Consider the following 19,525-nt stretch of genomic DNA (forward strand, 5'->3'; position numbering starts at 1 on the left):
AGTAAGTAAGTAAAGTTTATTTATATAGCACTTTTCACAGAGAGAACTCACAAAGTGTGAGTAAAAAGCAAGAACCATTCAAGTGATAAGAGACGGAACAAAAACACAATGCATCACACACACAAAAAAGACAAACATTACCTAAAGGCCTAAAAACAGTAATGTTTTTAGCTGATTTTTTTTAAATGTCAAAATCCTCTTCGACAGAGTTGGCCAGTTGGTACAGTTTTGCTTTTACAGTTGTACAGTGTCCCCCACCCACCCCTCCTACCCAACCCCACCCACCCAACCACCTCCAATGTACAGTCCCCCCCACCCATTCAACCCCACCCCACCTACCCAACCTCCTCCAATGTACAGTTTCTATGTCAAATGTATATACTCTCTTTTCTGGACTATTTTTGTATCACAAACAGTACTGTATTTGCAAATCTGGTATGTCATAAATGTATAGATGTAGCAGTACTGTATCGGTATGTCATGTATGTCATATATGTTATGATGAATTGAAAATGGGGGACCCTGATGTAAACAAGACGAAAGTCTTTCTCTGGTCTGCATCCCCTTAACAATTGTGTGTATTGAGCTGTACTGTATTGTATGAATGAATGAATGAAAACTTTATTTAACAGATTGCAGAATGGGTACAATACAGTACGGCTCAATACATACAATTGTTAAGGGGATGCAGACCTGAGAAAGACGTTTGTCTTGTTTCCATCAGGGTCCCCCATTTTCAATTCATATAGACATATATGACATACATGACATACAGATAGTCAGTACTGCTACATCTATACATTTATGACATACCAGATTTGCAATTACAGTACCCATTCTGCAATCTGTTAATAAAGTTTTCAATCAATCAATCAGGCCATGTGTGCAGCACACCTGACCTCTCCTTGGTAAACAACATCCTTGGACCAGGGTCGCGAATGATTGGATACGAAAATGGACACGTGTTGATTTTAGCCAATCACAAGTGACGCCGCGCGATAGTGTTACGCCCCCTTGCGTCAGAGCTGCAGAACTTGCAGAAAGCGCCGCGGCAGCGAGAGAGCGTCGAGAGGAGAAACACAAACTGCTCTATTTATTACTGTAAGTTATCGTCCGTTATTGGTGAATTTCATTTGGCTTTGTCTCTATAAACCAGTGCACGACCTAGAGACATGTATGACGTTGAAGGACCGTGTGTGTTGACAGTGTGTCGACCTGCTATTCGTTATTATTTTACTTATTATCCTCCGTGGCAGTGGCTAGCTTAAAGCTAACGTGAGAGGGCTTCTTCTCGCGAGAGACCGTTTGATTGATTGATTGATTGATTGAAAAGTTTATGAACAGATTGCAATTGTTAAGGGGATGCAGACCAGAGAAAGACTTTCGTCTTGTTTACATCAGGGTCCCCCATTTTCAATTCATAACATACATGACTTACAGGTAGACAGTACTGCTACATCTATACATTTATGACGTACCAGATCTACAAATATACAGTACTGTTTGTGATACAAGAAGAGTCTAAAAAAGAGACTATATACATTTGACGTAGAAACTGTACATTGGAGGAGTGTTGGCAGAAGTGACAGTTCCACTTGACTCTAGTCTGTGATATGATGAATTGAAAATGGGGGACCCTGATGTAAACAAGACGAAAGTCTTTCTCTGGTCTGCATCCCCTTAACAATTGTGTGTATTGAGCCGTACTGTATTGTACCCATTCTGCAATCTGTTAATAAAGTTTTCAATCAATCAATCATGTGATGCACGCCAACAAGGTTTACTTTGCACCTTGTTGTTGGCGTGCATCACAGACCCGAAAGGGGCTAAACTTGACTCGAGAAACTATATAACTACAACAACCTAACGTTAGCTCCAGACAGTGTCTGGACTGGAACATCCAGCCAGGTATATTATTGCTGGCTTGTTTGTTCAAAGTCATTTAGAACAGGGGTTCCCAAACTTTTCAGGCCAGGGCCCAGAAAATAAGGCGTCAGAGAGCCGCGGCCCAATGCACATCGTCTGGCTTTTTTTTTTTTTTTTTTTTTTTTTGCCAGGCGACCGATTTTTTAAGCCAAATATCACTTCAATCCTATTAAGTTAGTTCAAGTTAGTTATTCATTTATATGTGCTATTTATGAGAGGGCTAACTTGTTGCAAAATAATAATGATAATAATAATAGCCTCATTAAAATACTATTGTTGCTTCGGTTGTTTTCAGCGTTTTATGTGCATAATCTGTTATTTAGTTTGAAATGTTCGTTGAAATAAGTAGATTTTTCGTTTTTGTTTATTTATTAAGTTAATATAAAACCATATAGTCACATTTTAGAATACAATAGAATAGAATTTTAGAATACAACTAGAAACACTGTCCTGGCCTGCTTCTAAGTTCAGTGGCCTGACAAAAAAATAATAATACAAAAAAAAAAAATTAATTTTTATATTTTTATTTTTATTTTTTTTAAATCATCTCGCGGCCCACCCGTGGCTGCTCGCGGCCCACCTTTGGGTCGCGACCCCGACTTTGGGAACCACTGATTTAGAGTAGACCATGATCAACCTGTTAATCTGTAGACCGTTTTCGCCTAAAGGTAAATGGAAGATTGCTCCACTTCTACAAGGTCAATTTGCATGTTCTTGGTATCTAGGAACATCTAGGGACCTGGGGGTATGTATTCCCAGTGTCAGAAATATTGTGTCTGTTACTAGGCTGAGTAAATTGTAATGAAGAAAAGGAGAATATAAATTATGATTTATGATTTTTGCATCTTTGATCACAAATTGATACGGGTAGGAGAAAATGCTCACTGAGCTCATTCACCACCGTATTGAGATCATGTGTACAAAAAATCTAAGCAAATGAACCGCGGGAAGATGATTAAACAGAAGGATTTGTAGATACAGTAATTAATGATAATCGATTTTAATTATAAATTCATATTTGACCTTGAACTTGACCTTGACCTTATTATGGCCAACTCATACATCTATGGATAGGGAAAATGCTCCTCTTTCCAATGGCAGGGTTGAATCTGGATTTAGTCATTTCCTTGCGGTTTTTACGATAATTAGCATTTTCCGATAAATTCGTATTTCCGATAAATCGTATAAAACATCGGTAAAATGAAAATATACACTTTGACTACTGTTTTTGATAGGGTTATGGTCTTTACTCTTTTCTACAATTTTTTTTTTTTTTAAACATTAACCTCTTAACATCCAAGGGCCCACATGTGGACGATTCTTTGCCGACCTCTAGTGGCTCGGGTGTGCATTTCTTTTAATACAATATATAGATAGAATTAAAGCCCTATTTGTTGCCTGTCGATTGCCCTTTCAGGTGACAAAATCCGTCCAGCGGTTCTCGAGTTACATGTCGATATGTGAGGCGTGCCCCAAAGTACGCAAAAGTACACATCACATTACCACCCCCGACTCCCGGGGCTCTAGCTCCGTCAAGCATTTGGCGATCTCGAACATCTTTGCACAGGGTTGTAGCCAATGAGTGTGGCTTTCCAATGATACCCCATGATATGATAATTGGGCATCTAATACGGTCTCTATTGATCGATGTATGATAAAGAAAAGCAGGGGGTCCTATAGGGGGACCTTAAGGCTTAACATTAATGTAACTGACTTATTTTTGCAACTTTGACTGTGGAAAACAACTTCTCAAATGCCGCAGTCAGACCACAGAGTTTAGTTGAAAGGTTGCAGAGCCGGGTGTAAGAGATGTGTGTGTCCCATACTTACTACACCTGTCCTAAACCCAGTCTACATGCCGCCGGGCGCTCGCACTATCTAGCTAACAAGAGCCACAGCAAGGATGTATGCACACAGAATGGGACATGGTTCATTGATTCACCCAAACTGCAGCATGTGATGTTAATTATATACGTCCAGCAATAGCTAAGCCTACATCTGCATTAGGTTTGGCTCATAATATCCTCTTATCTATTATTGCTTAGGTGTGAAACGGGTTACAGCTGTTGTATAGCTAGTTGTTTATTGGTTAGTACTAGGGCTGCAACTAATGACTATTTTGGTAGTCGACTAATCTGTCGATTATTTTTTCGATTAGTCGACTAATCGAAAAACAATTATATTAATTTTTTTTTTTTTTTTTTTTTTTTTTTTGCACTACCTATCTTTGTGAAAGTGGCTTCTCAGCTCTGGTCCAGCTGAAGACAGAGCAGAGGAACAGATTGGACATTTAGCATGACCTCAGAGTTGCTTTGAGACTCTTGTCAGGACCAAACAACATCCCCAGTTATCCCATTAGTTCCCCAAACTTACTGTCGGTCTGTTATGTTAACACTTTGGGTGCCGGGAGCCGTCTTTAGACGTCTTTGCTGGCCATGCTAAAGTTGCCGGGGGACGCTGTACGTCGTCTTTATATCAATATTTCAAAAATCTGCGATCGGATTCATAATGTCCCTCCGCTGGCCTGAGATCCACCAGCAGGACCCACTGAGCTCTCTGGCGGTTCAGGAGCGCCATCTGGTGGCCGATCGGCGCAAGCGCTTAACAGGAAGCGCACTAGAGGTTTTGCTAGACGTCCGTATTGCTTCCGGCCACTCGGTACATGTCCCGTGACTCTAGCTCGTCACTCTACATAGCGATCGATTGCCAATAACTCGATAAACAACATGATTTGGACGTATATACCATTATACAAGCTGGAGATGGACCGGGTAATAATATATCCCATAATGATAAAATTTCTACTCGACGATGATCGCCCAACGGCGCGCGGAGACTGGGGTGAGTTTCAGCGTGTAACGTTACCGTCTTCGATAATAACTGATATTATCAACATTTGACCCACATTAGATGATTGGTATAACGCTGCCCACGGAATTATAAACGCCCCCTCGCCCATCCGGTCAACATCAGATGACGTGTAGTAACTTCTAGAAGTACGTCTAGTTGGAATTTTTTATATCGCGCTGATTGCCATCAAACTGTATTTCATCATCAATATAATGCATTTGGGGCTATATATCACGTTCTGGAGAAAGCTGCAGAAAGAGATGAAAACATACTTATACATTAGACCATACTTTACTATGAATATGTGAATGAAAAAGTTTAACGTTGCTACACAATGAACAATACATATAGGACTTTGAATGGGCCCTAATAATGGCAATGTAGCAATAGAATTTAAAAAGTTATAGCCCTGCAAAGAAGGGGACTTTCTCCATAGACAAATAGCGCTGGCAATCTATGGTATATCATTAATTTAACCTTAGGCAACCAAAGTGTTAAGCTAAGTCTTCAGCTGGACCAGAGCTGAGAAGCCACTTTCACAAAGATAGGTAGTGCAAAAAAAATAAAATAATTTTTTTTTAATGACTAATCGACGCAACAATATCTCGTCGATGATTTTTCATAATCGACGACTAATCGTTGCAGCCCTAGTTAGTACTATCATCCCATCTAGGGCAAGGGTGTTTTCTGATGTAGGCAGTAATGTAGGCATCATGATGTAGGCTTCCTATGTTTCCGCCACAAAAAAGGTTCCTCAGAGAGGCATCTTAAGGAGCAAAACGACGGCAGTGTCGACAGGGACCTACACCGTGTAGTGATCGTATACCCGGGCTGTTCCGCAGGATCGTCCTAAAGAAGAAAGAATGCCGAAAAACATCCCCCCCCTTTACCCGCCGTCACCTTGAATGTGGAATAAATAAAGAACCGGCGGATACTAGTCGAGATTTGTGTCACTTTGTGACACGACCACCTCTTCCGAGATGGACGTGGGAGTTTCAGAGTCCCATGTGTTTCTGAACTACAGCCCCAGAGCCCTCTTCTCCCAGTGAGACACGCATCTGCATGGTGGTGGTGGTGGTGGTGGTGTTGTGTGTCGCGGTCGACCCAGTCCTGTAGTCCTGAGTGGGGCACTTCTCACTTCACTGTTGGATTGCCTCCAGTTAAAAGCCCTATAAATAAATGGGTCCGGGCGGCTGGGTGGCGCAGCGGACTAAGCGCTCGTCACCACCAACGCAAGAGACACTGGTATCGAATCCGGCTGTCAGCGTTGCCTCCCGGCTTGGCCGGCCGTCCATACTGGCTCGATTGGCAGAGTCAGCGGGAGGGAAGCCGGTGGTGGGTGGGTCCTCCTGGTCGTTGTAAAACAGCGACTCCTACAGTTCGGTCGGGGCGCCTGCACAGCGAGGGAAGGATCTGGAGGGAGGTAGTGTGATCCTTCCACACGTTACACTCCCCCAGTGAGAGTCCGCGCTGCCAGGTGAAAAGAAGCGGTGGGCTGGCTACACATGTGTCGGAGGAAGCATGTGATAGTCTCCGCCCTCCTCCCAGACCGACGGTAGGGGGTAGAGTGCACAACGACCAGGAAGGGGATTGGGAATTGGCGTAACGACTAACATTGGGAGGGGAGAAAAACGGAAAAAGAAGGGGGGAAAAGATAATTAAAAAAAATTCTAATAATGGGTGCTATTGCAGTACAGTATGTATTTATTGTATGGATGGACTACTCTGGAGGACACCCAACTCTGGTGTGTGATCGTGTCTCTAGCTTCCGGCTCATTGGCTCCTGCCGTCCCACTCAGAGCTCAGGGCAGCTTGGCTCGGTGCTGCTTAACAAGTCTCTCCGACGCTGTGTGTGTAGATGGACACTGAATGTCTTGTCGTTTGGGGAGGTGGCGTTATGTTGTGCGTACGCATTGAGTTTGTGCTGTTTCTGTCTGTAATGCTGAATATCTTTGCATTTTGTACTGTGGACTGCATGAACACATTGGTCTGATGTAGTGATGTAGTGGCTACATCGTAGAAGTCTACTGTGTTTGAATTGCCGCCAGGGCTGCTGGCTTTTTGCTCCTCATTGTGCTGCATGGTTCCTCTAGCAGCTGCTGGCCGCCGGCTCACTAGGCTCTCAGGGTTTCTGCCAGCCACTCTGCCACTCTTCTGCCCGGGCAACGTGGCAGATGAGATTCAAATTTACCGGCCAATTGTAATAATACGTGCAGCATGTGCAAAAATACATGTTAGTTTCTCTTTTGAAATGTTCCGAATGTTTTTACACCGGCGTCCAGTGTCGTGTCTCACTACTCGCTACTCCGATGAACCAACTCTTTGAGGGAAGTAGGGCGTATATTTTAATTGATCGGTATTGATCAGTATCGTCGGCTATATTAAGCCAGATAAATGTATTTACTTAATATTTACTTTTTGAATACTTTATAATACTTTACAAAATGCCATTAATTAAGGGAAAGCTGTGATGTAGTCTATTCAATTACCAAGCATATTATGACCTACATTGGATTGGTTTTATACTAACTTTAACATACTTGAGTTGAAGTGTGCACTGTGCCGCTATATTATCTAGGAAAATACAGATATCGGAGCAGGACTCTGTATCGGCAGATACTCGATATTAAATGAGGCATCAGGGGTAGGGCTGCACGATTTTGGGAAATAATCTAATTGCAATTTTTCTGACAGATATTGCGATTGCGATTACATTTGCGATTATAATATTTATTTTTTTAAGCAGCCCCACAGAGGTTTATTGTAAAATGCGGCTTGCATCTGGCCTACACGGTGGGTCTGTTCGGGACACCGAGCCTGAAATGTTTCTTTTTACCTGGGAATCGACACCGGTGCCCAACGGTACCTTTTTTTCTGTACTTTACTCTCCCTCTCTGAAGTCTAAACTTCACAACACACAATCTAAAACCCCTTACCTCCCTCTCCCAAACCCATCTTGTATCTCAATGGGACTTCCTGGTTAAAAAAAAAATGCGTTTTTTTTTTGTTGTGACTTGATAATTACATCATTCCAAATCGCGATTTCGATTTAAAATCGATTAATCGTGCAGCCCTAATCAGGGGCAGAATTACTTGATCGGGACGTCCCTACTTTTAATTGAACCGATTGATTAAATTTGTGAACGAATCAAACTGCAACCAATTACTTCCGGCAGCCTTACTCAATTGGGTCTCATTCTCCAAGGATTTACGACAAAAAGGGCTTTCTCTTAGGGCCTTTTGAGACCTTTTCGGGCCGATTTTGGGATTCACCAACCGTCCTAATAAAACATATATAATTAATTCTATATTATAATATATTGTCTATATTCATGTCTTGCTAAGAGAAATCGCTTTTTGTCGTAAGTCCGTTGGAATGATATCCCTATCCAGGATATATAACCAGAGTGAGTGAGTGAGTGAGAGGATGGGCAGTTCATTGCGTCCGGGGCTAGTAGTGATTCTTTGGAGTGAGGTCAGCGGAGTCCATTGAGTCCCTTCACTCCAGGAAATCATTACCATCTAGGGCAGGGCAACCTTTACTATCAAAAGAGCCATTCCCCCCCCCCCCCCCCCCCCTCCCACAAAATTAAATTCCTCTGGAGCCGCAAAAACCAATTTACCCTTAAAATGAAGATAACAGTGTATAACATTTTATATAGAGTTATCCCCAAGCATACCACACATTTAGCATAAAACGCCTGACAATAGCATACCCAAAGTAATTTGCGATTTATTATACTTTATATATACTTATAGCACACAGTTTGTTGCATTAATGGAATTATAAAGCAACAAAAAGATTTTATTTTACTTTTCATTGCTGGAAAAGTTATAACAAAGGAAAACCTCAAACTCTTATGAAGAGGTGAAAAAATACTGGCTGTGTAGACCTATTTTTAAATAAAACACAGAAGAGGAGACAATAATATAACATAATCGATTCTAACATTTTCAAATTGATGCAGTTGAATCGTCACATTAGAGTCGATGCATTTCGATTAATCGATGCATCGTTACACCTCTAGTGACAGAACATGGACAATTCTTTATAGAATTCTGTTTATTAATAGAACAGAAAATAATTTGACGCTGTTTAAATGAAAGCTTTCTTTTAAAGATTTTTTTTTGGCGTTTTATCGCTTTATTTCTAGGGGTGGGACGATACATCGATCCAGATCGATACATCGATGTAATTATCAACAATCGAATCGGATCGATGCGATGTAATAAGATCGATTCATATCGATACTCTTATTTTGAAAATCCTGTGGCGAGTCTCATATCCGCCCAAGAACAACAGCAGTAGCTCCGTGTGTGTAGACGTTACAGCATAGCATTCTCCCTTTCTGTGTGTGTGTGCGCGTGTCTTTGGAAAGACCAGATGAGGTCAGAGGAGTTTGATGTTTAAATAACATTTAAACATAAACAATATAATACATAATAAATGTAGGCCTATACATGATCATGCAACATCAACAAATTGTTGTAGGAACTGTTTGGGAGAGGGAGGGTGTGAGTTTTGAGTTCCAAAAAATGTAGCTTAAAGTTTAAAGCTCAATATATAAAAACGTGGCACTTTACAGTGAACAGGAGGTCTATTTGTATTAAAAACAATAGATTGATTTTCCTTTAAATGTCTGGAAGAGCTCAAAAATACAAATGTCAAATGATATTTTCATTACCTTTTTTTTGTTGATCTAAATGTTACTGATTGTGTTAAATGGGCATATGATATCATCTCATATCGATCGCAGGCACCTGAATCTAATCGTATCGTATTGTATCGTGAGAGACTTTGTGATATCGGCAAATATCGTATCGTTGTCCAAAGAATCGATATCGTATCGTATCATGATGAAACTGGTGATTCCCACCCCTATTTATTTCTACTGGGCAGTCCAGTAGGGAGAGACAGAGGAGGAATGGGAGACAGAGTGGGGGGAAGACATTCGGCAAATAACGACGGGTTCGGGAATCGAACCCGGGTCGGCCGTGTCGCGGGGGCGCCCCAAACTAAAGCTTTCTAATAAAAGATCATTCTGTTACCACTGCTGAGCTATATAGCTGATCTCCTTCTGCTACTTAAAATCAGCTGACATTGTTGACATGTCGCCTATGCAAAGCTTATATTTACCGGGGGCGGTCGGGTGGCGTAGCGGAGATTGCGCTCGTCACCAATGCAAGAGGCTGCGGTCTCGACTCCCGGAGTCAGCATTGCCCTGCGGCTTGGGCCGATCGTCATACTAACTCGTTTGGCTGAGTTAGGGGGAGGGAAGTCGATGGGGTGGTGATCTGGCGTTGTGGACAGCGGCGCCTACAGGTCAGGTCTGGAGCACCTGCTCAGCGAAAGGCAGGAAGTGGTGAAGGCAGCGTGACCTCCCACGCGTTACACTTCACCAATGAGAGTCCTCGCTGCCAGGTGAAAAGAGAGCCACTGGCTGTCTCCACATGTGTCGGAGGAAGCATGTGGTGGACTTCAGGGTTCCCTTGTACCGACCAGTAGGGGGAACATGCGCACAACAACCAGGTAGGGGAGGGGGGGGGGGGGGGGGGGGGGGGGGAATTGGAATAACGACTAAATTGGGATGGGGAGAAAAAATAGAAAAATCAGGCGGAGAAAAAGAGGATTAAAAAAAAATATTTATATTTACCGGCCACTTGAAATTTGTCGGCCGGTAAATGCCGGCTAACGGAAACCCTGACTAGGCTATAAACGATTATAGCCATAATTTTTTTTCAGACGCTTCCCGGTTTCATAAAGCAATAACCGTTGTTAATTAAACGGACTCTTGGCTGAGTGGCTGCAAGCCTGTGTGTGTGTCAACCATCGCATAAACATAAACATCACATAAACACCAGCCCTTAAAACAAAGCTATGCCCAGAATCCACCCCTTTATTGGGCTGCTGTTGAGATGGTTCTATACTAACGAGAAGAGACTCACGACTTGTCACTCGTCCGTCCAGGTGGAGACTCCCACTGGCTGGACGCTGGCAAGTCATGGACGCGGTCAAGAAGAGCAACGGAAGCCCCCTCAGCTCGAGCAAGATGGTGGCGCTGGCCGCGGGCCTCTCGGTCGGGGCGACGGTGGGGTACATGGTGTACCGGCACCTCAGGAGCTCCGGCAGCGGTCAGTGGTCCGGTCAGACATGTAGTCCGTGTTCCTCTCTGGCACCTCCGACATGTACCGTACTTTTCGCACTATAAGCCGCACCTGACTATAAGCCGCAGCAGCTAAATTGAATGATGTGTACATATATAAGCCGCACTGGACTATAAGCCGCATGTGTTTTAATGTTTAATTACCATATGTAAGGAGTGGAGCCTGCGGCTTAATTTGACTCAACACGGGAAACCTCACATTTCACTTCTTCCATCACATTAAATTAGAGATGTTCCGATACCATTTTTCCCTTTCCGATCCGATTCCGATACCTAAGCTTTGGGTATCGGCCGATACCGATATTTATCCGATACCAGTGCATAAAAAAAAATTATATAAATTATACTTTTTTTTTTTTCTTTTTTTTTAGATACTGTTATACTGTTTTTTAGTAATAACTAGAACGTATAGTATTTATTCAACAACAGGTGATTGTATAGATTTGTATTAGTATCATTAATCAATGAGTATGGGCTGCAGCACTGCAGATATACCCTACTCCAATGATCCACACGGACATTAAACGGTGTTGCACTCGCTACTCAGTGGCTCTGCAGATATACCCTATTCAGTCTGTAAGCTAGTGGCAGATAGACCGTTCATGTTGTGATTTTTGATGCAAAATAAATATTCAACATTCTCTTTTGAAACTCCGCCTCAGACTCTTATCCTTTGGCACTTGCTGTACTTTGCTTGCAGGTCTGCAGCCATTATTGCTGGATTATGTGAATAGCACCAACTTTAGACACGGTAACGTTATCAAGCTAAGCTAACTGACCTAGCGCGTCTTCCCGCATTGCCATTAAGATAACGTTAGTAATAGTCAGCTAACGCTAGTCCGTAGCTACTTAACTTAAATACAATTCACCGTGGGTGCATTATTGTTGATAGACGGTCACGGACAGTGTTAGGTCCTGGAGAAAGGACAGGCGATCATCTGATTTGATGTAACGTTAAAAGCGGATGTTGTTCCAACTAGCTATCTTTCCAGCTAATGCTATCATAACACCAGCCAAACACATCCCGATTCCCGTCCGAGCTCCCCGTCACACCGCACTGTCGGGGACAATGGAATTTAAGAAAGTGTATCTGCTGTTAAAATGACACAGCATCACACTTTAAAACATGTTCATTTTATAATCCTCACTCTCCGCAGGACTCGGCAGGAGATAAATTACATCATGGGATCGGAGGCTAGAATTTACGTGTACTCGCCGATACCGATACCAGCGTTTTAGGCAGTATCGGCGGCATTTCCGATACCAGTATCGGTATCGGAACAACTCTACATTAAATCAGATGTTATTGTGCTATAAACAACCAATATGATGTAGACTTGGCATCATATATAACCCGGACACGGAAAGGATTGACAGATTGATTGCTCTTTCTTGATTCTGTGGGTGGTGGTGCATAATAACAAGAATTAACTCATTTACAAGTTGTATTAAGTAAATAAGGGAACAGATAAATAACATTTCAATGCAGTAAAAAAAGCAATATTTAGATTTTCGGGGTTTGTCCACATATAAGCTGCACCGTTATATAAGCCGCACGGTCGAAAAATGGGGGAAAAAGCCGCGGCTTATAGTCCGAAAAGTACGGTAGTCCGTGTTCCTGTCCGGCATGTAGTCCGTGTTCCTGTCAGACATGTAGTCCGTGTTCCTGTCAGACATGTGGTCTGTGTTCCTGTCAGACATGTAGTCCGTGTTCCTGTCCGACATGTAGTCCGTGTTCCTGTCAGACATGTAGTCCGTGTTCCTGTCAGACATGTAGTCCGTGTTCCTGTCAGACATGTGGTCCGTGTTCCTGTCAGACATGTAGTCCGTGTTCCTGTCAGACATGTAGTCCGTGTTCCTGTCAGACATGTAGTCCGTGTTCCTGTCAGACATGTAGTCCGTGTTCCTGTCAGACATGTAGTCCGTGTTCCTCCACATGCACACACTCACCTTAAACACTCGCATTTAACCCTTTCGCTGCCACACGACAGCCGGTTAACCCTTTCACTGTGACAATACAGAAGGTTAGCCCTTTACTATCACACACAACCGACGGCGATGCTCCATCATTACTAGCATCATTAGCTCCGCGGTTGTGTGATAGTAAAGGGTTAACTAGGCCTGCCACGATAACACATTTTGCTGGGCGATTAATTGCCCCCGAAAATATCGCGATAAGCGATATTATTGCGACCGGTTAGAGAATTTTTTTTGAGAAATTTATTTCCCAAAACTTTTATTTTGAAGCCCACCGCTCCGTCTTTTCCGGTGTTTGACTTTTATTTTGAAGCCCACCGACCGGACCGGAAGTATTGTTGTGATTATCCTAAGCAGAAACTATGAGCCGACAACATGTTCTGTCCGGTTCTGTCCGGTTCAACAACATGTCCGGTTCTGTTTTTGAGCTAATGATAAAACAAATTGTTGGTGAACAACTAACTTTCGGTTAGTTTTAACGTTAGCTACTAACGTTAGATGCAGCTACTACAGGCAATCAACGATGAGGAGGAAGCGTCAAAGCAGTATATAATAGAATAGCTGTGGTGCGTAAGCACTGCAGCACGACTCGAAACTACCGGAGTGTTATAATAAATTAATTCATGTTTAACTTGTCCCCGTGTCCAGTCCGTTGACTAGCCCCACCCGTCCATTGTAAACAATGATGCATGTAATTGTATTAACGTTATTCTGTGTTGTACTTGTAGCTATGCTATACGTTGTATTTCGTTTGTTAGATATTTAGCTAATGTTGTTAGCATGGAATGAGAATCAAAGCTCTATCTTTCATCTTTATTTAGCAGTCCAGTTTCTCCGGGCAGTAGCGAGTAACTACTTGGGTCTAAAAATAGCTAACGTTACACTACAAATAATGCTACTTGGTTAAAAGGAGCAACACTATTGAGAAATGTCTATGTGGCGTTGCCCCACGGAGCTCCCGTGCTGTACTCTAGTAATGTCAGCGGCCCGCCTCCCAACACGGACAGTGACTGAAGGGGCACTGGTTCCGCCTCATTAAAACAAACGCGCAAATAGCAATTAATCGCGCCCGTCAAAATCATTGCATTCATTTTAATTATCGCAGCAATTAATCGATTTATTGCTTATCGCGGCAGGCCTAGGTTTAACCTTCTGTCGTGTGCCAGTGAAAGGGTTAACACTCACTTTAGACACTTTTTAACACTACACCATATTTTATCTATTTATTACAAAAAGATTTGCACTACCTAATTTTTGCATTTTGTAAAAACAAAACATTTTACTTAATTTTTTACTTTAGGTTGTACTTTAGTTTGTATATATATATATATATATTTTTTATCCAATTTTTCTCCTTATTTTTCTCCCATCCCAATTTCGTGTATCCAATTCTCCCCTCCCTTGTCTTGAACGTTGCTCGACTATGCCCCCCACTGGCCGGTTGTAGTGAGGATAGAAGCCTTGCATCACGTGTCCCCTCCGGTACACGAGGAGGCAGCCTGTCTCATCTTTTCACCCGCCAGCGCGGACTCTCAGTGGCGAGGAGTAACGTGTGGGAGGCTCACACTGCCCCCGCCACTTCCTGTCTCTGCTGTGCAGGCGTCTCCCAACCGACCTGTAGGGGTCGCTGTCCACAACCTCCAATCCCCACCCATCGACTTCCACCCCGCTAACTCTGCCAAATGAGCCAGAACGACGACGTCCGGCCCAAGCCGAAGGCAATGCTGAGACTGGGATTCGATGCCGGAGTCTCTTGCATTGGTGACGAGCGCAATCTCCGCTGCGCCACCCAGCCGCTATATTTTGTGTAGTGTTTGGACTTAATTATTTAAACTTTTTTTTTAGTGTATGAAGCACATTCTCAGGGGGCTCATACAGAACCAAGCATTTCACTGTAATGTACATTATGTACTTTATACGTGAGAAATAAAGCAGAAGTTGAGCCTGACCACGTTGTTGTTGTTGGTCCCCGACAGCCCAGCCGCTGGAGCAGCAGGAGAGCATGTTGGTGCCGCTGCAGGTCTACAGGAACATATCCAGATATCAGGCCACGTTTCTGGAGCTGGTAAGTTGCTGCAATACTGAACAATTGACACATTCCCTGCCATAACTTATATCCATCAATATAGTCAGTCTGCCACCACTCTAAGCCCATGGAGATGTTCACCTTCTTTGCAGGGCTATAACTTTTTAAATTGTATTGCTAAATCGACATTGCTATGGCCCGTTCAACATCGATTATCTATCGTTCAGGATGTGGGAACGTTATACTTTTTCATTCATACATTGTTGTGTTAATACCGTCTAGAATATAAATATGTTTTTATCGTTTTCTGCAGTAATTCCTAGGACGTGAGTTATAGGCCTAAACGCATATATAGATTATCGATTGCCGTTTATTCCCTATACACGCTATATTAAAAAATGCAACTGTATATGATCGTATACGTTATGCATCATCATGCGCGGAGGAAAGGGGGGGGGGGGGGGGGGGGGCGTTTATAATTCCGTGATCGTCAGTAAATGCTTTATGTAGTATGGGTGATATATTGATCAGATGGTTTGCAGTGAAATGAATAAACAATTGGGCTGAAAATAACGTTACTGTCCTCTTACCGTGCCTCTAAGAGACTGGTGGTGAAAGATCCCTAGTATAGGACGTCGTAGGTCCATTTCCGGTTTGTATGTCGCAATAAACGCCGAAATCATATCGATTATTAAGTTTATAAAGCGATCCATATGTACTATAGTGTCTGTCGGGAGCCTTGCAACAATGTCTGACGGCCGGATGAATTTAATCGACGCACATCATTCATCCGGCTTCAACATGGACGGTCGCATTTTACGTAGCTCCCGTAACCAACGCAACAGCCAACGCAACAGAGCAACAACAAAAAAGTACTTTGCGCATTTTCTACTTTCCCTCCTGTGGATTATGGATTTGTACCTGAATTCACAACTCAAGCAGCAACTCCAGACAGAAGTGGAGGGTAGCGAAAACTAGGGTTGGGCATCGTTTGGATTTGAACGATTCCGGTTCCGATTCCGATTCTCCATATCGATTCCTGTTCTAAACGATTCTCGATTCCGATTCTTTGAGGTGCATGTCAAAACAGGTGACAGCTTATTTCGAAGGAGATTTTTTATTTTTTTTTTATTTCAAAAAGAAAATCATACTATTCACATTTTCAGTTGACTTGATACAGTTTAATTTGGTTGCTGTACTGTAACTAGGGTATTAAAGTAAAAAAAAAAAAAAAAAAAAAGTTAAAAAAAAAAAGTTAAAAAAAAAAAAAAAAAAATCGAAATTTAGAATCGAAATTCAAATATGTTACTTCCGGTTCCAGAACCGGAAGTTAGGAACCGGTTCCTATTAGAACCGGTTTTCGGTGCCCAACCCTAGCGAAAACGTAAATCAACAGTCCCATTGCGACTTCTACTTGTTAACGGGCACGGAGAGGAAACATCCAGCCTTCGGAGCCACGGCGATCCATGCAGTACTTACTGCAAATCCGGAACGAAAGAAATTACCCCCGGCAGGCAAGTGTAATAAGAGATCAATGTTTTTATTATATCTGCTCATGTCGGGTGACATACATCAGAACCCTGGTCCCGTAATGACACGGAACCAGAGACTACAGCAAGAAGCGATGGAGGTTCCCATCGCGACCAACAGCATCAACAACGCAACCTGTGGCTACATCCACAGCGCGGGCGGCGAAGCTCCCCAAATGACGCCACAGCAGACGAGCACACGTGAGGCAGTGACGAGAGGAGGTGAACCGAGGGTCGAAACCATGACGACCATCTCGACGCGGGATGTAAACATCTCGACGCCCGATAGCCGGCTAGCTAGCAGAGCTAACAACGAAAACAACCAGGAACGAGTCCTTTGTTGTTCCAGCACGGCGCGGGACCCGACCCCCCCCTCCCCCCTTCTTTGTTGTTCCAGCACGGCGCGGGACCCGACCCCCCCCTCCCCCCTTCCCACCCACAACAACACAGAGGAACAGATCACAAACGGACAATACTTCGAACCTGCCAACATCAATGAAATAACCAACGCCAATGGACTGAACATTTTTCACATTAACATTAACAGCTTAAAAAACAAATTGGATGAAATCAAACAAATATTCATAAATGGTAAGGCAAACATACTGTGCTTCTCAGAAACTAAGCTCGACGATTCTGTAAAAGATCCAGAGATAGAGATTGAGAACTACTCAATAATCAGGAATGATAGGAACAAACATGGAGGTGGTGTCTGTATGTACATACACAAGGACACCAAATTCATCAACAGAAATGACCTGAATCATAAATCAATTGAAACTGTATGGGTGGAAATCCTATTCGAAAGGGCGAAATCCCTACTGGTTGGCACAGTCTACAGGCCGCCAGATCATAGTGGCTTTTATGATACACTGGATGGGTGTTTAGCTGGAGTTGAGGATGTAGACAAAATTCTTATTGGAGACTGGAACACGGATATGCAACGAAAAGATGCACCCGTCTTCAAGGCCTTCAGTAGGTTTTGTGATCTGCATGGCCTCAGCCAGCTAATCACCCAACCCACACGTGTATGTGAATCAACTCAGACTACCATTGACCTCATTCTGACCTCCGACAAGTCCAAGATCTCAAATAAAGGGGTTATAGCATGTGGGTTAAGTGATCATTATATGATATTCTGTACCCGAAAAAAAACTAAAACAAAAGGCTGGCTGCCACAAAACAGTCACATCTAGAGACCTCAAAACCTACTCTAGCGAGGCCTTCAACCTTGAACTGGAGAGTCTGGACTGGTCAGATGAACTCAATGGTACACTGGATGACGAAACATGGCTTGGTTTCAAAACCAAATTCTCAGCAATACTAAACGACATGGCCCCCCTAAGAACCACCAGGGTAAAAAATCGCGCTGAGCCGTGGATGCACTCCGAAATACTGGCCGCTATGAAAACCAGAGACAAAAAATGCTCTGAGTTTCGTAAAAGTCAGTCAAAGCTTACTAAAAGCACGAGCAGTGAACTCCAAGCCCACGTGACTGAACTCAAACTAGAAAGAAACAGACTAAGAAACGACGTAAACTCCATGATCAAAACTGCAAAAAAGAATTTCATCAATGACAAAACTGAGGAAAACAAAAACAAACCACGTGAACTTTGGAAATTACTCAATAATCAACTAGGATGCAGTAAAAAACTTAAAACCAGATTCTCAAACATAAACATAAAAACTGACAACACGCTCATCACAGACAAGCTGGATGTAGCCAATTACTTAAACATTTTCTTCACAAACATAGCCACAACACTGGTAAACAAACTACCCTCCCACTCAGGGCTTTATGGGGTAGAACACATAGTAGCTTACTACAAAAACCTAGGGGTCCGCAAGGACGACTTCAAGCTGGAAATGGTAACAACAGATGAGGTACTCAATAAACTGAGCGCCCTCCAACCTAACAAGGCCACTGGCCATGACAACATCCCCTCCAAATTCCTCAGAGACTCAGCAGCCGCCATCACACCAATCATCACACACATAATAAACCTCTCCATAAAACAGGGACACGTCCCCAAGGACTTCAAAATTGCGAGGGTGACCCCTCTGCACAAAAAGGGCAGCAAATTAGACCCAGGCAACTACCGCCCTGTTTCTATTCTCACCTCCATCTCGAAAGTCATGGAAAAAATAGTCTACGAACAGGTCGAAAAGTACCTAGCGGAAAAAAATCTAATCTACGAATTCCAATCTGGCTTCAGAACATCCCACTCCACTGACACATGCCTTCTCTATTTGAATGACCACATCAAACAAGAGGTGGACGCAGGCAAATACTGCGGCATGGTCATGCTGGACCTACAAAAGGCCTTTGACACGGTCAATCACTCCATTCTGATTGACAAGCTAAAAGCAATTGGTTTTGATAGTCTATCAGTGAGCTGGATGCAATCCTACCTTGAGGGGAGGGAACAGATGGTGGAGGTAAACGGTACCCTATCCCCCCCCCTCACAGTGAGCTGTGGTGTTCCACAAGGAAGCATACTAGGACCGCTACTGTTCCTAATTTATGCAAATGACATGTCGTCAGCTTGTGACTGCAACTTGTTCCTGTTTGCGGACGACTCAGCCCTGCTGGTCTCTGACAAGAACAAGTTACAGGTTGAAAAAACCCTCAGCTCGGAACTAGGCAGAATCTGCATATGGCTCGCTGATAACAAACTATCATTACACATGGGCAAAACAGAGTCCATTCTCTTCGGTTCAAATAACAAACTCAGCAAGACCGACGGCTTCTCAGTTACAGTGGGTGACAATATTGTCACAAGGAAAGATGAAATTACCTACCTGGGTTCCATCCTAGAGGCTAATCTCTCCTGTGACAAAATGGCATCCAATGTAATAAAAAAAGTCAACCAACGAACTCGATTCTTGTACCGGATCTCCTCTCTGGTAAACAAGAACACCCTGAAGACTCTGGCAGGAGCACTCATTCAGGGGTACTACGACTATGCTTGCACCTCATGGTACCAAAGCACCTCAAAGGCGCTAAAAACAAAATTACAAACATCTCAAAACAAACTGGTCAGACTACTGCT

General features: G+C 43.1%; 1 protein-coding gene across 4 annotated transcripts in view; it reads left to right on the forward strand.

The window, feature by feature from the left end:
* The first annotated feature begins 1,042 nt into the window (after positions 1-1,042).
* tdrkh (tudor and KH domain containing) overlaps positions 1,043-19,525 on the forward strand; it is a 74,944-nt gene continuing 56,461 nt past the window's right edge. For 3 of the 4 annotated variants that reach the window (XM_084323554.1, XM_084323556.1, XM_084323555.1), the window contains exons 1-4: positions 1,043-1,101; positions 5,619-5,821; positions 10,745-10,908; positions 14,894-14,982. In XM_084323554.1, the coding sequence (XP_084179680.1) occupies positions 5,757-5,821; positions 10,745-10,908; positions 14,894-14,982 (318 nt within the window). In that variant the 5' untranslated portion in view covers positions 1,043-1,101; positions 5,619-5,756. The remainder of the gene's footprint in view (positions 1,102-5,618; positions 5,822-10,744; positions 10,909-14,893; positions 14,983-19,525) is intronic. The other variant, XM_084323557.1, reaches the window with a different exon arrangement.

Source organism: Notolepis coatsorum (assembly GCF_963971535.1).
Source record: "Notolepis coatsorum genome assembly, chromosome: 10".
NCBI classification, from domain to species: domain Eukaryota; kingdom Metazoa; phylum Chordata; class Actinopteri; order Aulopiformes; family Paralepididae; genus Notolepis; species Notolepis coatsorum.